Source organism: Phyllobates terribilis, unplaced genomic scaffold, assembly GCF_046119375.1.
Source record: "Phyllobates terribilis strain yellow unplaced genomic scaffold, ASM4611937v1 Scaffold_3__8_contigs__length_932513732, whole genome shotgun sequence".
NCBI lineage: Eukaryota > Metazoa > Chordata > Amphibia > Anura > Dendrobatidae > Phyllobates > Phyllobates terribilis.
Genome location: NW_027362763.1, coordinates 314,081,802 through 314,097,950, shown reverse-complemented (window position 1 = coordinate 314,097,950; position 16,149 = coordinate 314,081,802). Strand labels below are relative to the sequence as shown.

Genomic DNA, 16,149 nt, shown 5'->3' with positions numbered 1-16,149 from the left:
ACAGAATCTAAATGAAAATCCAGAAAATCACATTGTATGATTTTTACATAATTAATTTGCATTTTATTGCATGAAATAAATATTTGATATAATAGTAAAACAGAACTTAATATTTGGTACAGAAACCTTTGTTTCCAATTACAGAGGTCAGAAGTTTCCTATAGTTCTTGGCTATATTTGCACACACTACAGCAGGGATTTTGGCCCACTCCTCCATACAGATCTTTTCCAGATCTTTCAGGTTTTGGGCCGTCGCAGGACAACAATGAGTTTCAGCTCCCTCCAAAGATTTTCTATTAGGCTCATGTCTGGAGACTGGCTAGGCCTCTCCAGGATCTTCAAATGCTTCTTACGGAACAACTCCTTAATTGCCTGTCAGTGTGTTTCGGGTCATTGTGATTCTGGAAGACCTAGCCACAACCCATCTTCAATGATCTTACTGAGGGAAGGAGGTTGTTGGCCAAAATCTCATGATACATGAACCCATCCATCCTCCCTTCAATATGATGCATTCTTCCTGTCCCCTTTGCATAAAAGCACCCTCAAAGTATGATGTTTCCCCCACCATGCTTCACAGTTGGGATGGTATTCTTGGGGTTGTACTCATCCATCTTCTTCCTACAAGCACGACGAGTGGAGTTCACACCACAAAGTTCTTTTTTGGTCTCATCTGACCACATACCCTTCTCCCATGCCTTCTCTGGATATTCCAGATGTTCATTGGCAAACTTCAAATGTGCTGGCATTAGCAGGTGGACCTTGTGTGTCCTACAGAATTTTAATCCATGACGGCGTAGTGTGTTACTAATGGTAATCTTTGAGGCTGTGGTCCTAGCTCTCTTCAGGTCATTGACTAGGTCCTCCTGTGTAGTTCTGGGCTGATTCCTGATCTTTCTCAGAATTATTCTTACCCCATGACGCGAGATCCTGCCTGGAGCCACAGACTGAGGAAGATTGACAGTCATCTTGTGTTTTTTCCATTTTCTAATAATTGCGCCAACAGTTGTTGCCTTCACAACAAGCTACTTGCCTATTGTTCTGTAGCCCATCCCAGCCTTGTTCATATCTACAATTTTCTCCCAGGTGTCCTTAGACAGCTCTTTGGTCTTAGCCATAGTGGAGAGGTTGGATTGTGAATGAGTGTGTGGACAGGTGTCTTTTATACAGGTAACGAGTTTAAACAGGTGCAATTAATACAGGTAATGAGTGCAGAGTAGGAGGGCTTCTTAAAGAAAAACTAACAGTTCTGTGAGAGCCAGAATTCTTGCTGGTTGGTAGGTGATCAAATACTTATATCATGCAATAAAATGCAATTTAATTATTTAAAATCATACAATGTGATTTTCTGGTTTTTCTTTTTAGACTCTGTCTCTCACAGTTGAAGTGTCCCTATGATAAAAATTACAGATCTCTCCATTCTTTGCAGGTGGAAAAACTTGCAAAATCGGCAGTGTATCAAATACTTATTTTCCCCACTGTAGATACACACTATAGAATACTTACCAGTCTCCTCTTCTTCACTTCTTCTAAACTCCCGCACAGTACAAGACCTGTGGTGTCATCATGGTCACATGACTGTGATGTCACCAAAGGTCCTTAAGCAGTCTCAACATCGTAAATTACATTGATAATGCAGAGCTATTAATGTCATTTCTGCTGTAGACGCTGGTGGAGTGGGGGCCCTGGGCAATTACCCAGTTTGTTGTCTCCACGAACACCGGTGCTTGATGGGTGCTTAGTGCCAGGGGAACACTAGAGAGAAAATTTATTGTAACAGATGTATTTAGATATAGGGTTAAGAATGAAAAGTGAACTTTTACATGGGTGAGAAAAAGTCGAGCTACTGCTCTGCTCTTGCCGTGCTTGTGCTATCTGCTATTATCTGGCACCCATTAATGTTTTATGAATGTGTTTAATATGTGCAGATATAAAGCTCTGTACACAAGACATTTGAATGCTGATATTTGCACTTGTTTCTGTTTACACCGTTTCCCATAGTGTTCTGGTGTCTCTGTGTTTATCCTTGGCAGTGCCACAAATTTATTATGTTTTTTTTCCCACGGACATGTATTGTGATAGCACACTAATTACGTTATTTTATTTGGTTATGTTAAGCCCAAGTTTAAAAAGGTTGATAAATTCAGGAAATAAGCCAAGTTACTTTTCCTTCAAAATAAATTAACACAAAAGAGCTGTGACTTGAGGATATAGATAACAACAGAAGACGTCTGTGATCCTGACTATCTTAGGTAATCAGTTTTTAGTACCTATAAAATCTTAGCAAATTACTATTATTATTATTATTTATTATTATAGCGCCATTTATCGCATGGCGCTTTACATGTGAAAAGGGGGTGGTATACATAGCAAAAACAATTACAATAATCTTAACAAAACGAGTCAGCGACTGGTACAGGAGGAGAGAGGACCCTGCCCGCGAGGGCTCATAATCTACAACGGATGGGTGAGGATACAGTAGGTTAGGGTAGGGCTGGTCGTGCAGCAGTATGGTGGAGCAGTGGTTACTGCAGGTTGTAGGCTTGTCGGAAGAGGTGGGTCTTCAGGTTTCTTTTGAAGGTTTACGTGGTAGGCGAGAGTCTGATATGTTGGGGTAGAAAGTTCCAGAGTAGGGGGGATGCACGGGAGAAATCTTGTATGCGATTGTGGGAAGAGGAGATAAGAGGGGAGTAGAGCAGGAGATCTTGTGAGGATCGAAGGTTGCGTGCAGGTAAGTACCGGGAGACTAGGTCACAGATGTATGGAGGAGACAGGTTGTGGATGGCTTTGTATGCCATGGTTAGGGTTTTGAACTGGATTCTCTGGGCATTGGGGAGCCAGTGAAGGGATTGACAGAGGGGAGAGGTCGGGGAATAGCGGGGGTACAGGTGGATTAGTGGGGCAGCAGAGTTTAGGATAGATTGGAGGGGGCTAGAGTGTTGGAAGGGAGGCCACAGAGCAGGAGGTTGCAGTAGTCGCAGGAAATGATGAGGGCATGCACTAGTGTTTTTTCAGAGTCTATGCTGAGGAATGCGCGGATGCGGGAGATGTTTTTGAGTTGGAGTCGGAAGTGGAAAAGGCTTGGATATGTGGTTTGAAGGAGAGGTCAGAGTCCAGGGTTACCCCGAGTCAGCGAGCTTGCGGGACTGGGGAGAGTGGGCAGCCATTGACGTTGATGGATAGGTCAGATGGGGGGATGAATGAGAAAGTGGAAAGATGATGAATTCTGTTTTATCCATGTTAAGTTTTACAAATCTGGCAGAGAAGAAGGATGAGATAGCGGACAGACATTGTGGGATTCTGGTTAGTAGTGAGGAGATTTCTGGTCCAGAGAGGTAGATCTGTGTGTCATCAGCATAGAGGTGATAATCTGTATCCAGTACATGCAGTCCTCAACATTGAATTAAAACACCAAGAAGGAAAAGTTGTGGAATCATGGGAATCACAGGATCAAAAGACAATAGAAAGAATAAAAAAATGGAAATAACATTTTCAAAACATCTTTCTACAAAATGTGCCAGGAACGTTTTTTTCAACACAACACCAGGCTTCATGTTGCTAGTGCTACTGTGAGCAGCCTGCGTGGCCTAAACATGCTACAATGACTGGCAGCATCTATGGACTTTTCTCCCATCGAGCACATCTAAGATATCATTGGTCGGCAATTGCACAGGGAGCTGCCAGCAGATCTTGATGATTTGCGAGCCCAAGTGCATGCAGAGTGGCGGAACATTCTTCAGATAACCATTACTAACCTCATTGATAGCTGCCAAAGCATGTTAGTTCCTTTATTCCTGCGCATGGCGCTCATACTCAATACTGAATAAATCAAGATGTTTTGTAAATTTTGTTTCTATTTTTTCATTGTTTTCATATCATTAACCTGCTTATTGATTCAGTCATTTCCTTAATTCCTCGACTTTTCCTTCTTGATGTTGCAGTTTCAATGTTGAGGAGTGTAGGTGGAGTACTCGTATGTTAAAATATAGTGGCCAATTCGACTGGTTGTAACTATCAGCTATTACTACCCTCACAAATTAAGTTTTGTTGTATTTTTATGCACTTATCATATTTTATGCTCAACTTTCTTTCAAAAACTTTAAAGGGAACCTGCCACCTCAGAGAACGCTATTTACTTGTAGATTTAGAGTCAATCTGAAGGTAAATATCATTACAATGCTGCCCATCCGCCTTAAATGAAAGTGCGGTTTCGGGAAAAACTGAATTTATTTTTTGCTGGAAACCATCAGCCTTTAGTCATGGGGGCATGCACGGAGTGGCACAGATACTGTGAGCGGTGTCTGTCAGCATATTACGGCACTTTGAATGACTGCTCACTCTGCACAGATGCATTGCACAGCAAGCTGTCAATCAAAGTGATGGGGCATGCTCATAACCACTGCTCACAGTATAATGAGTGGTGCTATAAGCAGTTGACGCGCCCCCTGGGCCTGTGCGCTGCTGCTGTGCAGGGGGAATACCCGGAGCCGGATCGCTGGGGGTTGTAGTTCTCTGTGGCGGTGACCCGGTCCGTGCCCAGGGCGGTTAAACCAGTGGCAGTCTAATTGTTGAAATAAGTGTCCGACTACGCCACCCGTGGATTGCGGTCAGTGGGGACCGCCGCTGCGCTGCCGACCGCTGAGGCTGATGTTGGTTGCGCAGCCGAGTATGGGATAACTCCCCACGGGAGGAGTATTGCCTCAGGGCAGCTAATGTGGATGATGATGGGAGTGATGGTGTGAGGGTCCCAGTGCTAATGGTGCTGGAGCGGCAAGGAATCACAGAGACGTGAGGTGCAGTTCAGGGTCTTTACTGATGGTACAAGACAGACCCTCCCGGGAGTACTGGCTAGTATAAGGGGCCTGGTCAGTCTGCGAGCAAGCAGGAGTTCCCCTGGCCAGGTGGAGTTGTAGGCCTCCCCGTTAATCTGCACTCTTCCTGGCTACCTTGCTGTCAGCGGTTACAAGTAGCCCACGTCCCTGAGTATACCGTGTGGTGCTCACCCGTATGGCTGGTGACTTGGGGCCTTCTGTTAGCCTCCGCTCCTGGAAGGCGGCGCTGGTCCCTTCTCTGTGACTGAGCCTCCGGGCTTCTATGGCCAGAGGACCTGGAATCCCCTGCCTGCTGGTTTCTGCTGCTGGACCTGGATGTCCCCACAGCCTCGGACTCCTGTGTCCGGTTTTAGTATCTTCGTCCAGGGCGAACTCTGCTCAGCTCCAGCCCCTGGACTTCTGCTACTGCTCCTACAGAGCTCCTAGTTCTTCCTTTCCCTCTCCAGGCTCTGACTCAGTCTGCAGCTTCACTCTGGCTCTGACTGCTCTAATCCCGCCCAGACCCAGTTTATAAGGGCAGATTCCTCCCCTCCCAGGTCTGGGCGGACCGTGTTGCATGCTTAGGGATCCTGACCAGAGAAACCTCCCACTTGCTCTCAGACATAATATCTCTATTACTGTGGCAACCAGACCCCTGGGGTGTCACACAGTGACTGTAGCCGCACCAACGTGCACACCCTCATGCCGATGGCTGACAGCAGGAAAAAAAAATAATTTTCTCTCATAAGCCACACTTTCAGTTAATCCTATCTGCAGGTAAATAGCATTGTCCAAGGTGACACATACCCTTTAAACCGCTGTGTAACTATAATAGGTGCATGGGTTGCAATCATACCCGGGCCCTGAAGGTCCCTTTGCCCCATATGATAAGGCTATTACTACTAAAGATCTCTATTATTTGGGAATACACTGTGTTCCAAATTATTATGCAAATAATATTTTCTCAGATTTTCCCAAATTACCTATATGAATTGCAGTCATTGTAATTTTCCAGTCAAATAACTATTAGAGTACAATTGAAAGGTTTTTGTACAAACTGCCTATGATAACAGTATATTTTTAAAAAAATAAAAAACTCAAACTGCACTCAAAATGCATGTTCCAAATTATTATGCACAGCAGAGTTTTCAACCTTTTCATTTTAATAAAGAACAAAAAAATGGTCATTTTTGAAATTATAAGCATTAGCAGGTTATTACAAACTGAAATCAAACAGTTTTCAACTCAAAACTTTATTCTAGGTGATGTTACATTTGCACATAGGACCCCTTGTTCGAAAGGAGCTTCTGAACTCTCTCGTCCATTGAATTTGTCAGGTTTTGGATGGTTTCTGCTTTAATTGTTTTGCATGAGGACAGAATACCCTCCCAGAGCTGTTGCTTAGATGTGAACTGCCTCCCGCCATCATAGACACTCCTTTTGATGATGCTCCAGAGGTTCTCAATGGGGTTGAGGTCAGGGGAGCATGGGTGCCACACCATAAGTTTGTCCCCTTTTATGCCCATAGCAGCCAGAGATGCAGACGTGTTCTGTGCAGCATGAGACGGGGCATTATCATGCATGAAATGATCTCGATGGTCCAGATGGATGGAGTGGAGGATGGCTGGTTGATGGACACCCCATGCAAACACGGCTACGGCGCTAACAAGGAGGAGGTGGAGTAATGTTTTGGGCTGGAATTATGGGGAGAGAGATTGTCGGCCCTTTTAGGATCACTGAAGGGGTAAAGATGAACTCCATAATGTATGTTGAGTTTCTCAAACAGCACTTCCTTCCGTGGTTCAAGAAGAAGAACCGTGTATTCCGCAGCAAGATCATTTTCATGCATGATAATGCCCCGTCTCATGCTGCACATAACACATCTGCATCTCTGGCTGCTATGGGCATAAAAAGGGACAAACTTATGGTGTGGCACCCATGCTCCCCTGACCTCAACCCCATTGAGAACCTCTGGAGCATCATCCAAAGGAGTGTCTATGATGGCGGGAGGCAGTTCACATCTAAGCAACAGCTCTGGGAGGGTATTCTGTCCTCATGCAAAACAATTGAAGCAGAAACCATCCAAAACCTGACAAATTCAATGGACGAGAGAGTTCAGAAGCTCCTTTCGAACAAGGGGTCCTATGTGCAAATGTAACATCACCTAGAATAAAGTTTTGAGTTGAAAACTGTTTGATTTCAGTTTGTAATAACCTGCTAATGCTTATAATTTCAAAAATGACCATTTTTTTGTTCTTTATTAAAATGAAAAGGTTGAAAACTCTGCTGTGCATAATAATTTGGAACATGCATTTTGAGTGCAGTTTGAGTGTTTTATTTTTTTAAAAAATATACTGTTATCATAGGCAGTTTGTACAAAAGCCTTTCAATTGTACTCTAATAGTTATTTGACTGGAAAATTACAATGACTGCAATTCATATAGGTAATTTGGGAAAATCTGAGAAAATATTATTTGCATAATAATTTGGAACACAGTGTAGTAATAAAAGAAAAATAAACTAATCTTGGCGGCAGAAAAAGATCAGACATTTTAAAATGCAGCTTCTGTACAATATTTGCTGTCTGTACGCCTCCCATGCATAAAATAGATCATCAGCCAACTTCACCAAAATTGGAAATTGTACAATCTGTGGTGCAGTTGTATGGCCGGCATTGGATTCGTACATTCAACTTGTTAAAGCTTCATCTATTATTTTTGTTTCTCCTAAAACATCCCCAGCTTTAGACTCCGTGATCCACGTACTGTATAACCCTCCCAGCTTTTTTTCTCTTTCTTGTTTTACAGTCTCGAGGCTGCCAGCATTGGGTTTATCATCATTATAGACAGACGGAAGGATAAGTGGAGCTCAGTGAAAGCATCGCTTACACGTATAGCGGTATGTCCACAATTTGTCTGTTGTTCTGTGCCATTGTCTCCAATCATGTCTCCTAGCCATTTTCTCATAGAAAAGTAGTCTAAAACCTGAATCTTTTATCTTCCTGGACATCTCTACTAGTGATGATCGAGCACTGAAATGCTTGAGTGCTCGGTACTCGAATCAAGCAGGTCAGACGCTTGGACGGGCTCAACTCGAGTACTGCATATAATGGAAGTCAATGGGAAACTCGAACATTTTTCCGGAAGACCAAAACAGGAGGGCTGGGGGGCAGGAAAATTGCTGAAATGGATGGAAACATCTCTTAATTGGAATGGGAACAGCATGAGGAAGACGCCTGGGCGCATCTCTGACTCCCAGGTCACTGCTGTGAACAACGTTGTCAGAATATTACTCCACTTTTAAGGACTGACAATAAAACATACAAAACCGAAGATAAAATGCATTTTACTGGAAAAAATGTTAGGAAACATTCTTTCCTGTATAATGACTGCAGAATTAAAAAGAGAAGAAAAAAAATGCCTCCTCTACCATTTAATAGTCGGGCAATCTGTCACAGTATTTCCCCGTTGCTTACTACTACAGTAGATGACATAGTAAAGGGGAAATAAAACTACACTACATTCAGCTGGTGGCAGTCTTCATTAAACTGAGATCTCATTTTGCGGATGCGCCGCCTCTGGTGCCATTTTCCTGAAGACCGCCAGAGGTTGATCTGCGCATGTGCAGGCACAATTTTCATTAAGACCACCACCAGCTGAATCTGCAAGAGCGCCGCCCACAGCTAGGACGACGTCAACCCAAAATTTAAATTACAAAGATAATGAATATAACTGAAGCAGCAGAGGGGCCGTAGCTGAGCCCTCTGAGCAGAAGACCCTATCCACAGTCCCGCCCACAAGTCCCACCCCGAAGCACCGAGGAAACCAAAATTTATTATGATGATTTAATGAAAACCAGGCTGCAGATTTTTACACTAAAGGTATGTATTAAATCAGTATGACAGCACCATACTGCCCATACCTTTAGTTTAACATGGACATTCCTGCTGACAGGTTAACTTTAAGTCATGAAATACTTTCAACATACAGTATACCTCTGATGGAAGGCGAAACCAAGATTAGAACGCAGCAGTTATTCTAGGTTGTCGCTCACAAACTGCCCCACAAGCCAGCTGAATGAACAAGAACTCGACCATAACTGGATAAAATAGGACGAAGATGAAGCACACAGTAATACTCTTCTCAACATTGGAATTACAGTTGAAGGAAAAGTCATGGACTTATGGAAATCACAGGATTGATAGACATGTTAACAATATACAAATTAAGAAGCAATATCTTCAATTCAATTTATTTCATATTTATATGAGCATCACGCACAGAAATACACACACTTACACACCTTGGCTGATAGCAGTGAGTTTATTATTGGTTGTCTGAGAAGTGTTCTGCAACTGTGAATGCACTTGGGTACACGAATCATCAAGATCTGCTGCTGGCAGTTCCCTTTGCAATTACCGACCAATGAAGTCCCAGATGTTCTCTATTTGAGACATGTCTGAAGAACCTACAGGCTGTGGTAGCAAGTTTAGGCCACGCAGGCTGCTCACAGAAGCAAAAGCAACATATGGCCTGGCGTGGTCGTATTGAAAAAAAAAAGGCTCATGGGACACTTTGGTGAAATGACCGTACTGCTGGATCCACCACCAAATCAATATAATGCCGAGCTGCTAGTGTACTTGTAATGAAGACGAGAGATGTCCGGCGACCGTACATTATGCCACCCCACACTGATTCCAATAAATCTTTTATTGTCATGATTTAGTTTCTTCTACTGTTGGATGTCAATATGTTAACAGTCAATAATACTTACAGTTCTCATTGGTAAATGATACTAACCAGTGTAATAATTATTCAGCATTGTGTGCTATGTAGTGATGACAGTATTCCAATGCCAGGTAATGAAAAGTAAAGAAAGGGTAAAAGGACATAGCATTTTAATAATATTCATATGTCTTTTGATTCTTCTTAGGGAGCCTTCCCAGGGAATCTGCAGTTGGTTTTTGTTTTGCGCCCATCTCGGTTTTTACAACGGACTATTGCAGACATTGGAATTAAACTCTACAGAGATGACTTTAAAATGAAGGTACCGGTAAGCGTGTATTTTCATCTTGTGTTCACCGGTATGTGCTCATGTATATCACTTTGTGTCACGTATCCTTGCTTGTACACCTTACAATCGCAGTTTCTGCAGCTCATGTGAGAAGTCATTGGTGCTGATCCTGAGGTTCGTACACAGTTCAAACCCAATTCACAGATCTTCAGTTACATAGAAATATATGCAGAAACATCAAGTGACATTACCAGGTATTTATTGAAAAAAGTCACTAAAAATCAGATGGACCAACACAGATCTATAAACAGTAGTGCAAATGACCAATATAGGCCAAACGTTTTGTCCATTATACCCAGTTCAGAAATATCTATGGATAGATACATGGAATTAGTATTTTCTCACCGGGCTTGTGTAGTGGAAACCCCTTTAAACATAGCATTGATTAGCTTTAAATATTTGCTTTGTTTATTTGGGCTTTGTACATAAAATGGATCTTCTTATCTAATAAATGAACGGCAAATCATTACTTTTTGATTATCAGAGGTCTGATCTCTGGGACGCCCTCTGATCTTTAAAATGAGCTGTATTAGTGCTGTGGCCCCTTAAAAAATTTAACTGCATAGCAGTCTCCTAGCCACAGGCTGTTCAGGGAACTGTAGTATGGGATATTTCACATGATTGGGGCCATGCTGCAGTTACTTTGTGGATGGCCAGAGTGGTAATGTAAATGGAAAAACAATGAAGAGGATGCAGCACTTTATCTGCACAGAAGATTCTTACTTCTCAAAATTAGTGATGTTCCCAGAGGTCAGACACCTACCTACTATAAAATGATAGCACATCCTAATAATATGCTATCAATTTACAAGATGGGGATAACCATTTATGCAAATATTTTTTTCTTAGTACAGAAAAATGCTCTTTCCTCATTTTTAATTTTCTTCTTCCCTCCTGTATTAATCATTCACAATCAAAAATTGCTCAAATCTGTCTACAATTCTGTCTTCAGTGAAGGAGCAAATCTTACCTGCTGCCTATAAAAGAGGGAAGGGGTGAAAAGATGGATGGAGAAAAAGAACACAAAGTGACACTGTCAAGGCTTCTAGTGGCTAGAATCTACAGAAAGGAAACGGCTAAAATCGCTGGATACAAGTTATATGTGTACATAAGGAAAATCACTATTTAACAGCTTATTCAGGAAAAGTTATCTGAAAGTGCAGTTACCCTTTAACTCACAGAAGTCTCAGATATTTGTCTTTCAGCCTTTTCTGAATGGAAGGCAGATTCTAAATACAGTCATGTCCAGAACTGTTGACACCCTTGATATTGTTCCAGATAATGAAGTATTTCTGTCAGATTATTATTATTAGAAAATTATTTCAGCTATTAATTATTAGAAAGTTATTGCAATTACACGTTTTGTTATACACATGTTTATTTCCTTTGTGTGTATTGGAACACCACAAAAAAACAAGGAAAAAAGGCAAATTGGACATAATTTCACACAAAATCCCCAAAATGGGCCGAACAAAATAGTTGGCACCCTCAACTTAATAGTTGGTTGCAAACCCTTTGGAATAAATAACTGCAATCAATTGCTTCCTATAACCATCAACAAGCTTCTTTCACCTCTCAACTGGAATTTCGGACCACTCTTCTTTTGCAAACTGCTCCAGGTCTCTTATATTTGAAGGGTGACTTCTCCCAACAGCAATTTTAAGATTTCTCACAGGTGTTCAATGGTATTTAGATCCGGACTCATTTCTGGCCACTTCAGAACTCTTCAGCGCTTTGTTTCCATCAATTTCTGGGTGCTTTTTGAAGTAGGTTTGGAGTCATTGTCCTGCTGGAAGACCCATGACCTAGGATGCAAACCCAGCTTTCTGACACTGGGTATTACACTGTGACCCAAAACAAGTCAAAGCACCCAGTGTCAGAGGCAGCACAACATCTCCAAAACATCTTTGAACCTCCACCATATTTGACTGTAGGCACTGTTCTTTTCTTCATAGAATCATAGAATCATAGAATGGTAGAGTTGGAAGGGACCTCCTGGGTCATCTGGTCCAACCCCCTGCTCAAAGCAGGATTCACTAGATCATCTCAGACAAATGTCTGTCCAGCCTCTGTTTGAAGACGTAGGCCTCATTTTGTTTTCTGTAAAGAGTAGAATGATTTACTTTACCAAAAAGCGCTATCTTGGTATCATCTGTCCACAAATCCCAGAAGGATTTTGGCTTACTCACGCACATTTTGGCACACTGCAGCCTAGCTTTTTTATGTCTCTGTGTCAGCAGTGGGTCCTGGTCTCCTGCCACAGCGTTTCATTTAATTCAAATGTCGAGGGATAGTTCACACACTGACACTGATGCACCCTGAGCCTACAGGACAGCTTGAATTTCTTTGGAACTTGATTGGGGCTGCTTATCCACCATCCAGACTGTCCTACATTGCAACCTTTCAATCAGTTTTTCTCTGCTGTTCTCATCCAGTGAGATTAGCTACAGTGCCATGGGTTGTAAACTTCTTGATTATGGGGTGCACTATGGACAAAGAAACATCAAGATCTCTGGAGATGGACTTGTAACCTTGAGATTGTTGATATCTTTCAACAATTTTAGTTCTCAAGTCCTCAGACAGTTTTCTTCTCTTTCTGTTCTCCATGCTTAGTGTGGCACATACAGACATACAATGCAAAGATTGAGTCAACTTCTCTTTTTTATCTGGTTTCAGGTGTGATTTTCATGAATGAGCATCACCTGCTTGAATAATAGTTCTTTACTCCCAATTTTGTCTGGCCCATTTTAGGGGTTTTGGGTGAAATGATGTCCAATTTGCTTTTTTTCCCTGTTTTTTTTGTTCTGTTCCAATACATACAAAGGAAATATATTCATGTATAACAAAACATGTGTAACTGCAATAATTTTCTTGGAGAAATACTTCATTTTCTGGAACAATTTCAAGGGTGCCAACATTTTCAGCCATGACTGTATATTCGATTTTCAGATCTAATGAGAATTTTGGATTCTGCCTCAACATTCCCTATTTTTATTATTCTCCATTTCTGTTACTACTCTTTCTGATGTTGAGAGATTCAAATCAGTGTTTTAAGCAAAAGGAAGAAAAGATGAAAAGGAAATTGATGGTTTATGTTTCCCTTGGGTTTAGCCTTTGCCTGGAGAACATTTGATTGATTTATCTCTTGCTTGCCAGCCTCTTGATATTAGTGAGTTTCCGCAAGTTTTTTTCTCTTGGTTCCAATGATATTTAAGAAATTAAAGTAGCTTTAGATTACATAGTTTGATTGAGAAACAGACAGAAAGAAACAGAGAGATTTATCAAATTCATCCTTTCCTATCAATTTTATAGAATTATTAGTGCTAAGTTCAAAGAAAGAATCAGCTGTGATCCCCTGCTGTTCTGTCTGTATACTCTTTTGCTTCCTCCCCTGCCCAGGAGCTGTGGTATGATCAGACCGTATTCCTGCCCGGTCAGGCACAGCCATTGGGTAAAATGAACTTTTGTTCATGGGAAAACCCCTTTAAGACATCTCTTTTTCTTAACTAAATGTAGTTTGAGTTTTGCAGCCTCTCATTGTCACAGAGACCTTCCATTAAATGTAATAATTGAGTTGTACAACTTTACGCCCATTGTAGCACTTTAATGTCCTTTTTAGAAATGTAGAATATGGACTCCAAAAATGAATCCCATACTCAACATGAAATCTTATAAGGGATTTATAGAGGGGTCATTTTACATTGGGATCATGGGTTTTATTTATCTTTTTACCTTATTTACTTCTGCTGCTTCTGAAGTCTTTCTCTTCAGTTATATTCCATTTATTGCACTGCAATATTATAATTACTGCATCCCGGGTTTATTACTTGACATTTTACTATATTTAATTGAATCTGCCATGTTATTGCCCATGTTGACAGCTAATTTAGGTCTTTCTATCATATTTTAAAATTAAGTTTAATTTTAACTCTCCGATAAAGTTTTGTGTCATCAGGAAAAATTGACACTTTTCTTTGAATCCCAAACACAAGGTCATTAATAAAGAGATTAAAAAGAATTGGGCCTAATACTGATCCTTATGGTTCCACATTAGTGACTTTAGTCCACGTTTAGTATGTGTCATTTGCAATTACATTTTGTTTTGGTCCGTTATCGGGGTTGTCCCTTTTCAGAAAACTTTATGCAACAAGCTAAGTTAACAAAAATCAGTAAATGGGTCCAACAGGGTAAGTGTCACCTCAAGAAGATAAGAAGCAATCAAAAAGGGACCCTCACATATCCGGCTGCCATTCATCCAGCTGCCACTATCCATAATAAGCGCCCAGGTGGTTTTTGTGATACAATCTTTTCACCTGTTACTTTTGCTATATGGGCCATTTGCACTTTATGCTGCTTTCTTTGCACAGTCACTTTAGTCATATGTTTACAGTGGGAGGCATTTAGATAAAGTTGTGGATTGAATTAGTTTACTCATCCACCTTTACTTTGTTCCTTCCCTGTGCTGCTACCATGCACAAGCACTTTGTCCCCTAAATGACATAGTAAGCTTTTTCCTGTTTTGCTTTTTGCTCAATTGATTGCTATCTATTGCAGATTTCTTATACTGATCCACTGATTGTGACTGTTGTTACTGATGTCAGCATTGTCTCTATTTGCCCTAGCCACTGTATTTACTATGGCGTATGTATTCGTTTTACTACCATCTGGGGGGGGGATATTATGTATTAGTGGATGAAAGCCCCCGTCTCACATAGCGAGATCGCTAGCGAGATCGCTGCTGTGTCACGGTTTTGGTGACGCAACAGCGACCTCACCAGCGATGTCGCTATGTGTGACACTTTGCAGCGATCAGGCCCCTGCTGTGAGGTCGCTGATCGCTGCAGAATGTCCTGGACCTTTTTTTGGTCATTGCCCTCCCGCTGGTCAGCACACATTGCTGTGTGTGACCAGCGGGAGCAGCGATCAGGCTGGTAACCATGATAAACATCGGGTTACTAGGGGCACACGCGCACTTAGTAACCCGCTGTTTATCATGGTTATGAGCCTGCTAAAGTGAGCGGTAACCTCCCGCTCACCGTAGCAGAGTGGTAACCATGATAAACAGCGGGTTACTAGGTGCGCATGTGCCCCTAGTAACCCGATGTTTATCATGGTTACCAGCCTGATCCTGCTTCAGCAGCAGGCTGGTAACCAGGAGCAGGACATCGTGGAAAGATTCTTTCCACGATGTCGCTGCTCCCCTGATCGTTGGTGAGCCTGCCTTTTTGACACCTCACCAGCGACCACATAGCGACGCAGCAACGATCCCTGACAGGTCGTATCGTTGTCGGGATCGTTGCAGCGTCGCTAAGTGTGACGGGGCCTTTAGTCTTGTGTTGATCTTGATTCTGTTATATTTTGGATAGGCTTGGCTAGTCCCTCACATTCTGAGGCACCTCTTTTTAAATGTGTGTTTATTTTTGCTGTTGGATAAAATTTATTTTTTGCATGATTAATCTAGTTGTCACTTGGTTACTTCTACTTTCCTGATGTGGGATATGTAGAGGGTCCCTTTTTGATTGCTACATAAGCTGAGTTAGTTTGAAAAAAACAAAAACACAAACCTAGTAATACTTTCCCTCCCTGGGTCCAGCGCCAGCTCTCCGTCACTGCTCGGTGTTTTGGTTGCAGCAGTGGCGTCACGTCAACAGCTCTGCAGCCAATCACTGAGCTCATCAGCTCTGCTTTATGGGCGGAGAAGCCGAACAGTTATTGGCTGCAGCCAAAGAACAGAGACCCAGTGATGGACCAAGGGGGGTAAGTAATATTTGGTTTGTCATTTTTTTTAAATAACTCAGCATATGGATTAAAGTTTTTTGAAAGGGGATAACCCCTTTCAAATCGGTGATTCATTATGACACTGTTGTGCGGTACAGTATCAAATACTTTGGCAAAATCTAAAACACACTATACAGATAAAAGTATTGGGATACTCCTCCTAATTATTGGGTTCACATTTTTTATTCATTCCCATTGATACAGGTGTATAACATCCAACCCTTCACCATGTAGCCTGCCTATACTAACATTTCTAACAGTATGGGTCGTTATAAAGAGCTCATTGACTTTCAGTGTGGTACAATAATAGGACGCCATGGTTGCAGCACGTCAGTTTTGAGATTTTTTTTTCATCCTAAATATACCACTATCAGCTGTGAATGGTATTAAAAAGGTGGAAGCGTTTAAGACCATGAACATGTCTGACCATGTACAGTTACAGAGCGGGGTCGCTGAGATGCTGAAGTGCATGTTGCATAAAAGTCACCAA

The 16,149-nt window shown here is 41.8% G+C and overlaps 1 protein-coding gene across 8 annotated transcripts in view; it reads left to right on the top strand.

Annotated features, from left to right (window-relative positions):
* Positions 1 to 16,149, top strand: part of LOC141259288 (guanine nucleotide exchange factor DBS-like) — a 354,703-nt gene that overhangs the window by 35,081 nt on the left and 303,473 nt on the right. For 6 of the 8 annotated variants that reach the window (XM_073674991.1, XM_073674998.1, XM_073674995.1 and 3 more), the window contains exons 3-4: positions 7,616 to 7,706; positions 9,741 to 9,860. In XM_073674991.1, the coding sequence (XP_073531092.1) occupies positions 7,616 to 7,706; positions 9,741 to 9,860 (211 nt within the window). Of the gene's footprint in view, positions 1 to 1,630; positions 2,250 to 7,615; positions 7,707 to 9,740; positions 9,861 to 16,149 lie in introns of those variants that run through there. The other 2 variants (XM_073674999.1, XM_073674992.1) reach the window with 2 other exon arrangements.